Genomic DNA, 16,955 nt, shown 5'->3' with positions numbered 1-16,955 from the left:
GAAGGATCTTCAAAACTTTTCCGCTTTAGGACTTGAAAAACTAACCTTATGTGACTTTTTGTGGCCACTCCTCTTAGAAAATTTAATTTCTTATTGTTACCTAGGTGGCAGGTGGCTTAATGTTCCTATTTGTATACATGTCACAGCAGCATGGTACCATTTCATGGTCAAAATTTTTGTTATTTTCTAATAAAAAAGTCAAATTGGAAAAGAAAATATCGAAAATATTATCCCTACAAAAATGAGGGCTATGTGGTCATTTCTTTTTGATAAAAAATGTGTAAGTTATGAAAAGTTGTTATAAAACGTTTGTATTATTGTAAGATATGATCAATTTAGTAAATGTCTTAAAGATAAAATACCAGATAGTACTTCATTACCTCCAACTTATTCGTTTTTTACACAAATTAACATCAAATAACCAAATAATCCAGATTCAAGAAAAAAAAAAGAAAAAACAGATTCCTTTAATCTCCTATTCATTTATGTTATGGCATGACCTGATAGAGAGATCAACTAGGGGATCTATTATTGCTCTTTGATGTTTGCGAAAATTTGGAATTTTCTTGTTCAAATTGTACCTTATTTATTCATTTCATTGTTTTTTTTGTTTTTGTTTTTATGAATCCTGGTTTGTTATGTCAAAGATAATACTGCTATTGTTTTGTAAATTTTCTTATCTCAGTTTTTTGTCTTAATTTTTTTTTCACTTTTATTGTCAGAAATTACATGAAAGCTACATGTACAGATGCTAAATATTTATTTACAGACACCAATGAATTTATTACTGATTAATTTGTAGAGATAGTCTTGTTTTCCTTGTAGAGATAATATGTCTAGCCTCCTTATACAGGTAATAAGTCTAGCCTCCTTGTACAGGTAATAAGACATTTTTAGTGTCATTCTTAATTCCAGAAATACTTTTCTCAGACAGGAGTTAGAATAATTTTTCTTGACGCCTTTCTACAATGAATTGTCTCTATACTGACATCTCTTGAATTCAGATTTCTCTTCATCAAGAAATTATGCAAGCAAAACTTAACTCGGAACAAACATTATTTTCTTATCTTGTCTCCAAACTAGGCATTAAATTGTTTTGTTATAGAGAGATCACTGTAAATCATCAATTCCTGTTTGGTGTATCCAAAAGTTTCACTGTACTCTAAAACACAAAAAAGTATTGGGTATGGAATTTCTTTTGCTTGATTCTGTGATATGAAAATAAAATACATAAATGAATTCAAATGTGTTCATATTTCATATTGTAAGATTTATAATCAGTGAAACACCAGTATTTTTCAGAAAAATATCCACAGATCCTGTCTCAAATTTGATCACTTGAAATGGTTGACATGTGTATTGGGCATGTGACTGCACTTCCGTTTCTGATGACATTACTAAATCTCAGATATGATTCAGATAGCTTACAGTGACCTTGAAGTACTCTTGTATTACATAAAATCATCAGTTTGAATGGGAATGACATTCTGATTATAGAAAATAAAAATAATTGTACGAAAATGTTGGATATCTGTGCAGTTGTGTGGACCTTTTTCTAAAGGGTTAGAATCAAATTTTTATTTTGTAGTTTTTTTTCTGAAATGAACCAGATTTCTTTGGAAACTTCTTTTGATAACACAATCTATTTAAATAAAACTAATTTTTCATTGGATGGTGTACAATTCGCTAGTTAATTAAAGTCAGAAATTAGTCATCAAAAGTGATAATAAAAAAAATCACATCATTTTCAAAATGAAACGTGCATGTTTGGACTTCCGTAACCGAATAATTGCAAGAATGTATGGCCCAATATTCCTGATAGATTTTTATTCACTTGACCGTGTGCATGGGATATGCCTCGTAAAAAAATACACAACGGTCCAGACCAGATTTCCAGACGATATACGGTTAGCAAGCATTTTCTATAGATTTATTCAGATAACTAGGTTTTAAAATTAGTACAAACGTTAATTTCAAATTCCCCGCTTAGATTTTATCAATCTTTGGTGCATATAAAAATGCTATTTATAAATATTCCTGTGATCCCCTTTACTTCCGGTCTGTGATCACTCATGCGATTCAAAACATGGCGACGGCAAGATGTCAACGTCTGGGCACTCTCCACTCAGTTCCGTGTCTATGAAGCGTTTCTGGAAAAATGTGACTTTCTTTGTGTTTGGTTAACTTGTAAATATTTAGGGAAAGATGACATCCGTGAAGGTAGCTGTGCGGGTCAGGCCCTTGAACCAAAGGTAAGAAAACACGTTATGCTCCATATAAAAACTTGGTCATCCAACAATCAGTCATCGACAGAGTCAGCAGCAAGGCCCTACTGTAAATATAGACTAATATAAGCTCTTACGGGCTAGCTGTCACGCGAAAGTAATGGAGCTGAGTATCTGACTGTCACGGAAGCAGTTTGTCACTGTAACTGTTAGGGCCTATGCTATTTTTTTGTGTGTAATGTTTTCTCAGTATAAATCGAAATTACTTCACGCGAGCGTTTTGTATTGTACGAGTCGACACAAAATGTGCCTTTACATCAGCAGCCATTTATACTGTGATGTATAACGTACATTCATTGTATTGCCAAAACCGTGATAAGCACAGATGTGACGCGATGACAATTTATCAAATAGATTAGATAAATCTACATGTTTTCGGTTAAACACAAAGACATTGTATATGTATATATGCATGTATGATATAAATGTATATGTGAACCTCATTAATTTCTGAATCATTATAATTAACTATTGTACAGCTGATTTGTATTTCTTTGATGTGGTTACAGATCTGATATAGATGTTATTGGAAAAATAAAACCTGTATTCCTCACATTTCTTTGTCACTAGTTTAAAAAAATGAAATGAAACCATGTAGTCCTTGACCCCTGTCTGGAATTCTACTTCAACAATGACCCCTTGCATTATAGTATTTGGATCAAGAAATGCTATACATATATAGGTATTCAGTAAGTAATAAATTTCCCCTTAAGACTGGTTTTCATTATACTGTTTAAAGTACATTTGAGTGGAAATAGAAATGAATATGAAATTATTATTAATGATCAAAAAGGTTGAAAACTGCATCAAAAACAAAATATGTAGATCCAATACGGATATGTTGACATGTAAAGTGCACAGTTTTCACCTGTTCTTCTACTACTAATCAACCTAAGGATGACTCATGCTGAATGGGACCCTATCGACTGTGACATCACAAGTTCAATGACTGGTAGTAGCTGCCATGGAATGAATAGGCAAGGTCGAGAATGTCAGATTGCAGATAACTGTTTTATAGTTTTAAGGAATTGGATAGATCTGATGATAACATTATGCAGATGATAAACAGCCATCTGAAATTTGCCAGAATTTTCAGACAGTTTTAATTCAAACATATTTATTGTTAACCTTAGAACAAGGGATGGGGGACAAGTTATTTCATTTTTAAGCCTTCTCACTATATTTAATGTACATTTACATATGGAAAACAAAATTACCATTATGGAATTATGCATACATCTACAATAATTATTACTGCTAAAATCAAAATCTGTTACTAGGCTTAATGAAGGACTGCACAAGCTCTTTGTTAAGATGAGGATTTCCATATCCAAATTGAATTGAACATTCAAAGTAGTGAAATTTTAGACCAAATTTAATTGGTATATAGATGACACTATAAAAAGTAGAAAGTGATGTTTTTCACAAAGATAAACACAAGTACACAGAACTTTATTTACTAATGAGTTAAATCACATTCTTATTATCCAAGTCCGTGGTTTACTTGAAACCAAAGAGATGACTCAAGGGTACCAAAGTCAGGTGGCATTTGTAAACAGTTTCTGAGCACTGGTGAGGAATGTAAGCAGGTGAATAAGGGGGTAACCTGAACTTGAAGTTAGTCGTTTTACAACCATGTCTTCAGTCATAAAAACAAAGAAATATGTAAGGACCAATTGGAGGAAATATACAAATGAGTAAAATACATAAGCCTGACCTGATGGTTCATTGATACATCATATATATATATATTACTTATATTCGTGAGATTTGAACACATAGTGCAAAATTCCTAGATTTGTTTCACACATTTAACATGTTTTAACTTCTTAGAATCACTAGATTGCATGAAGTATAAAAGTAATGAAATTATCTCCTCCCAATATATACCTCTAAATGCAACTAATCATGACAACTTCTGTCACAAATGCTAAAGACTTGTTCACATTTCTTCCGGCTTTTATAATCGCAGATGGAAATACACATGTTGCTCTCGTTATAAGTATAGATTATTGTACTGGTGTATTTTTTTCAATTTTTAAAGTGTATGTGTATCTCTATTTGTAAAAAAAAGAGTGGCTGGTGCACCTAATAAATTATGAAAACAGATAGATTTAGACAGCATCCGTTTGTGTGTTCAGAAATAGCACGCATATACTGCACATCTTTTGTCTATTCAAATGTTAGTTATTTCTTAATGGACGAAGCTGAATCAAAGGTGTACATTTCAGATAAATCACAATGGCTCCGAAATGGTGTTAACTACAATGTTCACACTTTTTGAACTTTTTATTTGTATAATTTAAAGCATTTTTATAGCTAAATATAGCAAAACACTCAGGGTGCACTTTAATTCATTACTGGGTATGCATGAGCACTAAATATATATCTATGTCTGTGATACAAAACACTGGATTGAAAGGGATTGAATGGATGAGTGGAAATGAAAAATCAAAAGAACATGATAAGTTCAACCTTACAAGAGGATCGTACTAAGGATCCCTGCTCTTTACTTTAGAAACATGAAGCAGACTTTGTGCTTTTCAACCTGAGAACCTGACGTTGTTCTTATTTACTTATTTCACCCAAGGGAGAGTGACCAATTCTGCTAACCACATCATCAATTCTCTGTCATATTTTTGCAGGGAGAAGGACCTGGAGAGTAACTTTATCATTGCAATGGATAAGAAAAAAACTACCATTGTAAATAGAAAGGTAAGTGTACTTATCATATTGTGTTCAGTTAAATCACATACTATTGAAAAGGTAAATTACAACACTTCAGTACTACTTAAAAGATTCTTTTCGTTAACGGATAATAAATGTACAAGATCACATAAAAATACTTGTTCATTTAAACTAATTCTATATTCGTCCTGCCATTGCTCAATAGTAATTTTCTGCTGCAGTATCTTTTTTCATATGGACTGGTACAATATGTTGGACCTTAGATTTCTGAAATGGCTTTTATAATTGTCTAGGATTGGTGGGCATAAGATATGGAGAAAAACTCAAGATTTCTTCTGTAGAACTGTGAGGTCTAGCATGTTATATATATGTAGTCTGTAGATTGCTCAAACTTGATTGTCTGTAAATGAGGTGACACATATGGTCAAAATCAACAGATCTTAAAAGAGGGAAAAAAATGTTTGCAGAAAATTTCAACTGTATGGTCAGTAGCAGTTCTTAACAGATAAATAAATAAAAAAAAAGATGAATGATTGAAATATTACTATCCCATAACTTGACTGTTGTGTCACATCATACTGTCATGTCATAAAAATGATAAAAAACTGGCCTGTTGAGTCGCATCATATTGTCATGTCATAAACATGATAAAAAACCTGGCCTGTTGAGTTACATCATATTGTCATATCATAAACATGATAAAAAAACTGGCCTGTTGAATCACATCATATTGTCATGTCATAAAAATGATAAAAAAACTGGCCTGTTGAGTCACATCATATTATCATGTCATAAACATGATAAAAAAACTGGCCTGTTGAATCACATCATATTGTCATGTCATAAACATGATAAAAAACTGGCCTGTTGAATCACATCATACTGTCATGTCATAAAAATGATAAAAAACCTGGCCTGTTGAGTCACATCATACTGTCATGTCATAAAAATGATCGAAAACTGGCCTGTTGAGTCACATCATATTGTCATGTCATAAAAATGACAAAAAACCTGGCCTGTTGAATCACATCATACTGTCATGTCATAAACATGATAAAAAAACTGGCCTGTTGAGTCACATCATATTGTCATGTCATAAAAATGATAAAAAAACTGGCCTGTTAAGTCACATCATACTGTCATGTCATAAACATGATAAAAAACCTGGCCTGTTGAGTCACATCATATTGTCATGTCAATAAAATGATAAAAAACTGGCCTGTTGAGTCACATCATATTGTCATGTCATAAAAATGACAAAAAACCTGGCCTGTTGAATCACATCATACTGTCATGTCATAAAAATGATAAAAAACCTGGCCTGTTGAGTCACATCATATTGTCATGTCATAAAAATGATAAAAAAACTGGCCTGTTGAGTCACATCATATTGTCATGTCATAAAAATGACAAAAAACCTGGCCTGTTGAATCACATCATACTGTCATGTCATAAAAATGACAAAAAACCTGGCCTGTTAAGTCACATCATACTGTCATGTCATAAAAATGATCAAAAACTGGCCTGTTGAGTCACATCATACTGTCATGTCATAAAAATGATCAAAAACTGGCCTGTTGAATCACATCATACTGTCATGTCATAAAAATGATCAAAAACTGGCCTGTTGAGTCGCATCATATTGTCATGTCATAAAAATGATAAAAAACTGGCCTGTTGAGTCACATCATATTGTCATGTCATAAAAATAATAAAACACATGTAATAACACTTTTGTGATGTCATGAATAAGCCAAGAACATAATTGTAATGTCAGTGTCAAAATAAATGTCTGGTAGATACATATATGGCTATTCATGTGAGAGTTTTTGCTCAATATTCGGAAATATGTAGATGTGACATGATAGATAGCAATCAATCTTACACTTGTGCTGATGTAGCATAGATTTAATTAAACTTATTATATACTAGTATAAAGGCTTAAAATATCATAATATTGGATTTGTTTTAGACATTCAAATTCTAGATTACATCAACATGTAGGATCCTGTGTTAATAAAAGTCTTTTATGAATACAGATGACAAAGGTCATATAAGTTTATTATATAAGCAACATACATGTACTTGTACATTGTTGTATTCATTCATACATACACAGCAGTCTGAGCTGGTTATACAATGTAATCAGTGGGTTTTTATATACTCTTCAAAATTTTTTAGGGGAAGGAAAAGTTATCGCTTTGTTTGTACATCAGTCTCTCTGGAAGTCGCCACTTTGTGTGACATCAGCCATTCTGGGTGTCCTTTTGTGTCCAGAGCTTTTACCATATCATGAAACTTGGTGTAAAAATTGGTCATACTAAGGCAATTTGTAGTGTATCAAATTAGTGGCCTGCAACCCCTCAGTTACTGAGATATCGCCTTTCTTCAAATTTTGTATACAAAGTATAACATTGCTTGCATGTAATCTAGGATAATGAAACTTGATGTGTACATTGGTCATACTAAGAGGATGTACAGTTACTGAATTCAGTGCCTGAAACCCTTTAATTACAGAATTATTGCCCTTTGTTAACATTTTGTGTCCATTAAAGTTGTATGTAGTGAGCATTCGTCAGTTTCATTGATACTCTTGTGTCTTGTGGCTTTACAGTTTATAACAAGATTAAGCTGTCTGGTAATCCAATTAATATCTACATAGTCCTGTTCCTCAGAAAACTAAACAATTAGACTTTATCAATAATCTGTAATATGATAAAGCCCATTTTCCAACTTTGAGTCTGAGATTGTGTATGAATCCCAGTTTACTCCTTGTGGGATAAAAAAATTCCAGGGTTGATTGGAAGAACAGGTGATGAAATTTAATCAACAAAGTTTTGATGTATTATAACATATGAGAAAATTGAGAGGTTGACTTTATATTCATCACAGGTGCCAGAAACCGGTGCTGAAGGTGACCACGCTAGGGAGAATATGCGATTGAAAGAATTCACATTTGACCATTCTTTCTGGTCAGTTCTTCGGTCAGACTCTAATTATGCATCACAGGAGGAGGTAAGTTTTTTTGTCATACAAAATGATGTCTCTTGTTATGGGATCCATGTGATATGGTCTAAACATGTGGTTTTTCCCATTTGTCATTCATGTGCTATTGGGAATGATGAATCCAATTATATCCAATTATTTTGTCAGTATTGTGACAATGTACAGCACTAATGATGCACCATAGCTCTATTGGATTGATGAACTAAACACCTATGGGTTTCCTTATCAAGATACATTTGAAAAAAAAAGATTGCATACTAAATATCAGCATTGTTATTTTGTACACAAATTAGATAAGATCTTTATACCTGTATATAAGAGTATATCGATAAACTTGATATCGATGGTTGGCTGCGATACAAATATATATACGAGTGATTAAACTTGATGTTTGGTCAATACAATAAGTATTGTATGTGTAATAAGAATGTAGTATCTTGAAATGCAATTACTTGGCTCTGATAATTTAAGTTAATTTTTTTCTGTTTAAAGGTGTTTAAGTGTCTCGGCCTGGATGTAGTGGCATCTGCCTACGATGGCTACAATGCTTGTGTGTTTGCTTATGGACAGACAGGATCAGGGAAGAGTTACTCCATGATGGGCAGCCACGTAGGTTTATGGTTTATGTGGTAACCTACCTCTCATGGTTGTTATGGTTTATATGGTGCAGTAAATAATGATCACAGGAATATGATAGCTCCGCTGTTAGTGTTTTCCTTCGAGATAGTCTGTAAGCCTTATGCTGGTAAAACAATTATTGTACTACTGCCAAAAACAACAAATAATTTCTGAAACAATCCAGGCTATAGGAATATACAGAATGTTCTTAATAGAAATTTCATCAATTCTTTATCATTTATTAAAAATGTAGATATGTAAACCACCACCAAAACCACCACCACCACCAATGTAAAACTGTCTATATCCTGATAAATGGGTTAACTACTTAATTATATAAATTTATTTTTTGTAGGATGATCCTGGATTAATCCCTAGAATCTGTCGGGTAAGGATTTTGAATTTAAGGAATTTTGTTTATCAATAGCCATCTGAATATGGTAATCTTATTTTTCATGCATTTATGAGCCTGCTTTCCAGTCGTAATGAATATGATTATAAATCATGTACTGTTCAGTCTAACAAAAATGAATTTAACTTTAATATTGCGAATTGACTAATGAGAGATCACTTTATTGAATATTGTACATTGTGAAAATGATAAGTATTTTATTTGAAAACGCTTTGGATTCCATTTATATTTTCTTCTTTAATATCTTTTTACCTTTTAAAGGACCAATCAGCAAATCATGCAGTTTAAAAAGAAATTTTATGCAAAGTTTTCATTTTCAGTTATACTTGTAATTTTCAAAATTTCAGAATCAATCGAAAATTAATTTTGAAAATTGTATTTACTTAATCTCTAGGAGCTGTTTTCACGGATGACTGATGAAGATACCAGTTTTAAAGCTGAAGTTAGGTTAGTGAAATGATAGAACGTATATGAACAAAGGGAGACAATTGATAAGGTTGACTTATGTGATAGATTTCCTATTCCTATGTTTTATTATTGTTATTGGTTACAGAGGATCTTATATCAGATAGTTGAACTATAAAGAAAACAAAACATCTTAAAATTTTCTTCCTTTACCAGTCACCTTATCAAATCAACATCACATTCAGATTAGAAATGGATCCTAACTTGAGTGGAAAAATAGTGATTTACATGTAGCTGTTCTATAGACAAGCAAATCTGTTTTTGTTTTTCATTATTTCTATACCATAAGTGTAGAACTTTCTATAAATGTAAAATATAATTTTAAGTTTGAGAGCAATTATTTCGATCTTTTTCGCTTGCAAGAAATGATAGGTTATACAAATGTAATAGTTGAAAGACTTGTCGTTTTTTGAAGATTGTCAATTTGCAAGAAATGATAATTTATAGGCATTAAAAACTTAGTTGATGCCCAGCTGTAGTTTGTTTTGATATTAAAGTTTCTCTCATAGGAATTGAAAGTGGACACATTATTTATGTAAAAATGATGTTCTGTCATTTACAGTTACTTGGAAATTTACAACGAAAAAGTGAGAGATCTATTGAAGCAGTCATCTGCAAACAAACCAATGCATAGTCTTCGTGTGCGAGAACATCCCAAACTTGGTCCCTATGTACAAGGTATGTATGTGGGCTGTAGAGTTGTGTATGTGATTTCTAAATGCCAGTTTTCTGTATTCTTAAAAAAAATGGAAAAAAACAAGTTAAATCAACATTAAAAGTTATATTTTGGAAATTATTTTAGGGTAATGATTCATCAGAACATTCAGCATTATGTAATAAACATTGTTGTCACAGAAATTATGACTTGTGATAATGATGCAGCAACTGTAATATTGAATTCCTAGAGTGTTATTTGGATATTTCACCAAAAAAAAAGAAGAAGGAAACAGCCTTTGATGATCTTCTCCACAAATCGCTGTTTTGCTTTAATACCAATCTTAATCTTCAGATTTATCAAAGCACACAGTCAGTGATTATGATGATATTAAAGGACTCATGGACAGAGGGAATTCCATCAGGTATGATGTAGATATGTATTAATGGCAAGCCAGCCTCTCTGTCATTATCAATGTCAACTGGATCTGGTTATTTAATGAGGAGAAAAGTTAAAAGTCATGCTGCTTGAAGTCATTAAATTGTATTGTCATTTTTAGATAAATGTAAACTACCTTATCCGTTAAAATATGTACTTATTCAGTAATAAGCCCATGCTTGGTAATAAGCCCACCCATATTCAGTTCAGTGGAACTACTTAGAAATAATTTTATATTGTATTGCAAACAACTCACCTCATGACCTTTTATAAAAATTTGTGTGTTTGCTGGTAGGTTTATTACAGGACAAATTTTGTGTAAAACAAATGTGATTCTCTGTATCAAAATTAAGCTCATCTCTCTTCAGAACAACAGCTGCCACAAACATGAATGATACAAGCAGTAGATCCCATGCCATCTTCACCATTGTGTTCACTCAGGTATACTTATATAACTAACTGCTGTATATTGAATCAATTAATTTTGTGTCGATCATTGTAATTTAAAAAAAAACATGAAATGAATATCAACCTTTCATGGTTTTATTGTCTCTAAAAGTATTTGAATTTCCAACAGTATGGTAAAATAGATTAGTTGAATTTAAATTCTCTACTTTGATTTATTTAGGCTCTGTTTTAATCTCTATTTAATTTTCATCTGTTTTAATTGACAGGCCAAGTTCAATAATGATGTCCCTTGTGAGATGAGTAGTAAAATACATCTGGTAGACCTGGCAGGGAGGTAAGGATACCACAAGTTACAAGAAAAACTTTTATAGTTAAAAATTTACCATTTAAAAATCTCAGAATTTCTCTACAGAAATAATAATCGCTGTTTTCTTTTTTGATTATCAACATTAATTTATTATGTAAGGAATGGTTTCAATGTGATAGCTGTATTGTCACTTTTGGAATAGGTGATGCTTTGTGTCTTTTATAAACTGAAGGATGTTGATACACTCTGTTGTCATGTTATGATTAGATGAACACCGGAAGTCTATGTTTTTTATCACAGGATTTTAGACAAACTAGAGAATTTTACCTGTTGAATGTTAAATACAATCAAAAACAGCAAGTTAGTGAGTGACTGAATCTTATGTTTTAGTGAGCGAGCGGATTCCTCAGGGGCAACAGGTCAGAGGTTAAAAGAAGGTGCCAGTATCAACAAATCGCTGGTCACTCTGGGGTCAGTCATCAGTGTCCTTGGTATGTATACTGACAGTGACCAGTCACATTTGTATCAAGATTTGTCGTGTGTTTAACTTCCGTCAAAAATAAATGTTGTATCTTTTCCCGTAAAAACCTGTCAACAATGAATAACTCTCTAATGTGAGTTTAAATGATTTGCAAGTAATTTGGTATACAACAGCAAATGAACTTTACCACCAAATACTGAATATTAGTTCTAAATAACATTTTTATAAAGTAACTGTGAGGGAATTAGAGTTATGTTTCTTCAATAGACATCCATTGTTGGAACATCACAGTATATCAAAATGATTTTAATAAAATTTTGTCGGTCACATCATTTTTGTTACAAAAGGAGTAAGATTGTGATTATAGTATGTCCTGAAGAACCCTGAAATAGAGCGCGAAATTTGTCAACACAAATCAGTCAATGAACCTTGCCTTTTTGCCTGTTGTTAGTGATCTCCACATAAATGATTACAATGAAGTAACAGTTTAATACTATAGAGCTGGTAATTTTCATGGGTCAGAATTTCATTAAAAACAAACTAACCATATTTCAACGAATTAAAATTTTGCGATTTGGATGTGAAAGGACATGTAATACATACATGTCTCACTATTTCACGAATTATGTTTTTGTGATCATGTTCATGTACAAGGAAAATAACCAGCTATATGATATCGTTTAATATGGGAGTTGATTAAGGACCAACTTTTCAATGCTGTTGAGGTATATTTCTGTGGTATAAATGTCTAGATTGGTTCAATTTGCTTCTAAGTTTCGAAGACATGATTGTTGAAATTAGTTTTCAGTAAATATTAAGTATATTTCCTCAGGTTTCAAGCTTGTCCACAAGTGATTTACAACATTGTATATATTTATTGTAGATAAAAAGGCATCTATTATGTTTCAGCTGAGATGTCAGGAAGTAAGTCTGGGAAGACATTTTTCATTCCATATCGAGATTCTGTCCTGACATGGCTCCTGAAGGACAGCTTGGGAGGAAACTCTCGAACCATCATGGTAGCCAGTAAGTAGAATTTTAGCTAGCCAGTCATCAATATCTAGGTAAAACAGTTTAGCAAATGTAAAACATGTTTGTGAGAAACTCAAAAGGACCAAAGTAAGGCTACTTTATAAGAAAAATTTGATTTTCTTACTGCTGGCTTGGAGGCCATGATAGCTCGATTGGTATAATGTTGGTGCCTATAAGTAACCTCAGGTGAGGATCAGAGAAGTGAGGTTTGATGGTCCAAGTCTTTGGTGACAGGGTTATGTCTTTGGGCAAGACTCTTTAATCAAATTTCTGTGGATGGCAAGCAACAGGTCTCCTATGTATTGTTCTGTGAGGTAGCCACTACAAGTAGACCCAGCCTCAAAATGACCCTGGCTATTCAAGAGGTGATACACCTAACCAACTAACAACCAAGCAAACTTATTGCTGACTTGTTCTAAGTTCGCAGTAAGTTCATAGTTTTATAGCACAATCTCGAAAAAATGTATGTCTATACTGTTTTAATGCTCTTTTATTTAGGAGGTGTTTATGACAAATTGTGAAGAACTTTTAAATATTCTGTAAATCACACTTCAAATAGTGTAGTACCTATATATATATATATTTATATATATAACTTTTTCTTGTGTGTTTTTTTAAACAATTTTCTTTATATTATCACTTGCATATCGTCATTAACTATAATTTTTATATATATGTATATATATTCCGGTATACAAAATTTGAATATTGCTTTTAGACAACACAAAAATACAGTGATGGAGAAGTTTGTAACTAACTTCCTGTACATGAAATTTATTAAGAAAGATTGTTTGGAAAGCTTTTAATTAGAGGACAAAATGATATTTTACAATTTACTACATTTATATAGATAATGGAGTAAAATTGTACAATTTTCACAGCAATATCGCCAGCTGATGTGAATTATGCAGAAACACTGAGTACATTGCGGTATGCCAACCGAGCCAAAAATATTATCAACAGGCCAACTGTGAATGAGGTAAGAACCTCATGAGATGTGGGTAATCTAAACTTACTTTGAATAAGGTAAAAATGTCATCAACAAAACTAAATCTAGCAACTCGGATGGAAGTATCAGCTTATGTATAATGTGATATATTGCTGGATTTCAGAAAATATGATCTTGAATAAAACAGTGCTTTATTTATGAAGATAAGTAACTATATTTTTTATGGCTTTATTATTAAAAATGTGTTGTTATTTGAATTGGCATTGTAACAGTTCTTTCATTATTTAGGATCCAAACGTCAAACTGATCCGAGATCTGCGAGATGAAATCAACAGACTGAAGGCTTTGCTAGGTGGCAATATTGTAAGTAACCCAGCATCTTTGAATTAGCATATTTGTGTTATTGCCATCACTTCCCCTTTGTGAGTGTAAGTAACAAGACATTTTATTTCAAATATACCATTTTTATTATTAAAAGAATTGAATATCTTGTACAACGATGTTCCTTTTTGTCTGAGTTGTTGAGAGTTGATTTTTCTTCTGTTCAGGACAACATATCTACTCCAAAAGTCCAAGAAAAATTACATGAAAACGAAGCAAGGGTAAGTTGAAATTCACAATGAATTACAACATTTATGCTCTTTTATATTTAATTGGAGCTGACCACAGTATGCAGTATGCAGTTACTTAAGGTAATCTCTAGTAATATCAATTTATTTTGTATGTTTTGTTTGGAGTTTTATAGATGCTACATAGTGATGCACCTGGAAATGGATTGAAAAAAAAAAATGAAAAATAGGAAAACCTAAGGATGTGTCTTTTCCTACAGTAACTTGGTAAAAATGATCAACATTTCCTTTCCTAGGTCAAAGTATTGACAGAAGAATGGGCAGGAAAATGGAATGAGGCTCAACATATTTTACAGGTAGGATTAAAATTCCCACAGGTAATACAATTTGGTTTGCTAATACTAACTACTTCTTTATCAAAAAGTATTGTTTGGAAGTAAGACTACAAGGAAAGAATCTAAAACACAGCCTTAGATTGGCAAATGTCAAAACTTCTGTGCCATTGCTGAAGGTTTTTTTCTGTTACTGTTGAAAAAAAATTTATCTTCAGAGCTTTTTGTTTCACGATTGGGGTTAATCTTTTAAATTAAACTGAAACAGGGATTAACAATCCCTAAATTGCTCTATTGCTATGTAGACCATTATTTGATATTTTGAAAAAGTTGATTTTTTGTGTGAAATTTTGTTTATTATTAACCCTTTTCATTATGTTTTGGTGACATTTATAAGTAACTTACTTTAAGCACCTGTTTTTGTTCTGGCTGTAGGACCAGACATTAGCTTTACGTAAGGAGGGCCTTGGTGTGGTGTTGGACTCCACATTGCCCCATCTGATTGGTATAGACGATGATATCCTCAGTACTGGGATAATGTTATACCATCTTAAGGTAGGTAGGATATTAATGTACATTTTATTTATTTTATTGGGACAAAACTAGAGTTATCTTTCTTTAATAGATGTCCATTACTGTGACATCATAGAACAACAATGTAGTTGTGACATCAAGGAATAACTGTGAATTAAATATCCTCATTTTTAATACCTGATGTGTAAAAATTGTGATTGATATATATATCCTGAAGAATCCCAAAGTAGGGGAAAACCAGTTCACTAACAAACAAATTGATGAACCTGGCCACTTCTCCTGTTGTGATTTACTTCTACATACTTAAGGGTGCGGAGAGAGAAAGTGTTCGTAACTCCTGGAATATTGAGTATGCAGAAATGTCAATGACGACTATATCATTACCCTGTGATAAGTTGTTCTTCCTTCCTAGTATTTGGGATTGCGCCACTATGGCGTATCACAGGACAAATGAAATATAATATACATAAGATATGTATGTTGTTATATTGCAGGAGGGCAGTACAATTGTGGGACGGCCAGACTCGGAGGAAATGCCAGATATTGGTATGGATCCATTTCTCATCTGTTTTTAATCAATTTCATTTCATTTGAATTTACCATTATTGAATATACATTTATAGCAGGAATGATACAGAGAGGTGTACTTTGAATTAGCCAATATATTGAAGGTTTATTTAAGATAGTTGTTATAGCCTATGATTAACTAAGTCTTTTATGCCAATTTGAAACCATTTAGGGAAAATGTATCAGCAACATATCTTTGTTAAAGTACATTAAAACATGGATAAGTCAAAGTGGACGGGACAAAATTAAATATTTGACTTATCTGATGGTTCGGCTTTTCTGTGAACGGAAACATTGTGCATGGAAGAATGACCTTGTGTTGCTGGAGAGCATTTGATATTGGGTTTTTCTTATTATCTGAATGTTTATAATAGCTTTTAATGTAATGAGATTTGTTAAACTAAAATGACATATTTATTGGTGTAGTTTGAGAAAGTGTTCGGCATTTTGTGTGGTATTTATAATTGGATGTTGTGACTAAAATGATAAAAGATTAACAATACACATTACACAATCAATATTAAACAGAGATTGCTGGGATAGATGTAGAAGAAAACCATTGTGAGATTGTCCATCGAAATGGGGAAGTAACTCTATACCCAATGCAGGGGGCTATGTGCTCTGTCAACGGAACTGTTGTTACTGATCCAATCAAACTAACTCAAGGTGAGGTTTTATAAACTTTTTGTCAGAAATTAAAAAAGAAAAAGATATATGGCACGGTAAGTGATCTAATCACCTTTTCTGAGGTGCATCATATAAAATCAAAGACCGACTTAAAATAGGATTGGTTTGAAAACACAAAATGCATACAGATTTTGTCTAATCTGACTGTAGTAGTTCAATTCAATTTCATCAGTTGCCAATTTTAGGTTTGTTATCTTTATCCATTTTATAGGGTTTCAGATTATTTACTGTATAGCAGTAATATTTCAGTTTATGTTGATGTTTTTTGACAGGAGCTGTGATTTTGCTGGGCAGAACAAACATGTTTAGGTTTAATCACCCGGCTGAAGCTGCCAAGATGAAACAAGAGCTCCGCAGTGTAAGTATACATAGTGTTCAGACTCGGCATAAAATATGGTGTATGTATTTTATGTCACAGGTAGACCAAGTTTTGTACAGACAAATACAAAAGATGCTACTCCGACAATTTAACATGGTTTACATGGTGAGATATTGAGGACAAGCATCGCGGGGGGTGGGGTG

The 16,955-nt window shown here is 32.4% G+C and overlaps 1 protein-coding gene across 1 annotated transcript in view; it reads left to right on the top strand.

Annotated features, from left to right (window-relative positions):
- The first annotated feature begins 2,170 nt into the window (after positions 1-2,170).
- Positions 2,171-16,955, top strand: part of LOC132558402 (kinesin-like protein KIF16B) — a 28,608-nt gene continuing 13,823 nt past the window's right edge. Inside the window, exons 1-20 of the mRNA XM_060222957.1 lie at positions 2,171-2,252; positions 4,931-5,000; positions 7,866-7,988; positions 8,472-8,588; positions 8,953-8,985; positions 9,404-9,456; positions 10,037-10,152; positions 10,484-10,553; positions 10,936-11,008; positions 11,242-11,309; positions 11,673-11,773; positions 12,673-12,789; positions 13,677-13,774; positions 14,033-14,107; positions 14,293-14,346; positions 14,610-14,669; positions 15,081-15,200; positions 15,674-15,725; positions 16,275-16,412; positions 16,706-16,791. Coding sequence (XP_060078940.1) covers positions 2,206-2,252; positions 4,931-5,000; positions 7,866-7,988; positions 8,472-8,588; positions 8,953-8,985; positions 9,404-9,456; positions 10,037-10,152; positions 10,484-10,553; positions 10,936-11,008; positions 11,242-11,309; positions 11,673-11,773; positions 12,673-12,789; positions 13,677-13,774; positions 14,033-14,107; positions 14,293-14,346; positions 14,610-14,669; positions 15,081-15,200; positions 15,674-15,725; positions 16,275-16,412; positions 16,706-16,791 — 1,671 coding nt within the window. The 5' untranslated portion in view covers positions 2,171-2,205. The remainder of the gene's footprint in view (positions 2,253-4,930; positions 5,001-7,865; positions 7,989-8,471; positions 8,589-8,952; positions 8,986-9,403; positions 9,457-10,036; positions 10,153-10,483; positions 10,554-10,935; positions 11,009-11,241; positions 11,310-11,672; positions 11,774-12,672; positions 12,790-13,676; positions 13,775-14,032; positions 14,108-14,292; positions 14,347-14,609; positions 14,670-15,080; positions 15,201-15,673; positions 15,726-16,274; positions 16,413-16,705; positions 16,792-16,955) is intronic.

The sequence above is a fragment of the Ylistrum balloti genome, unplaced genomic scaffold (assembly GCF_031769215.1).
Source record: "Ylistrum balloti isolate Yb309-2 unplaced genomic scaffold, AGI_CSIRO_Ybal_v1 Utg370788, whole genome shotgun sequence".
Taxonomy (NCBI): Eukaryota; Metazoa; Mollusca; class Bivalvia; order Pectinida; family Pectinidae; genus Ylistrum; species Ylistrum balloti.
This window is presented reverse-complemented; position numbering and strand designations above follow the sequence as displayed.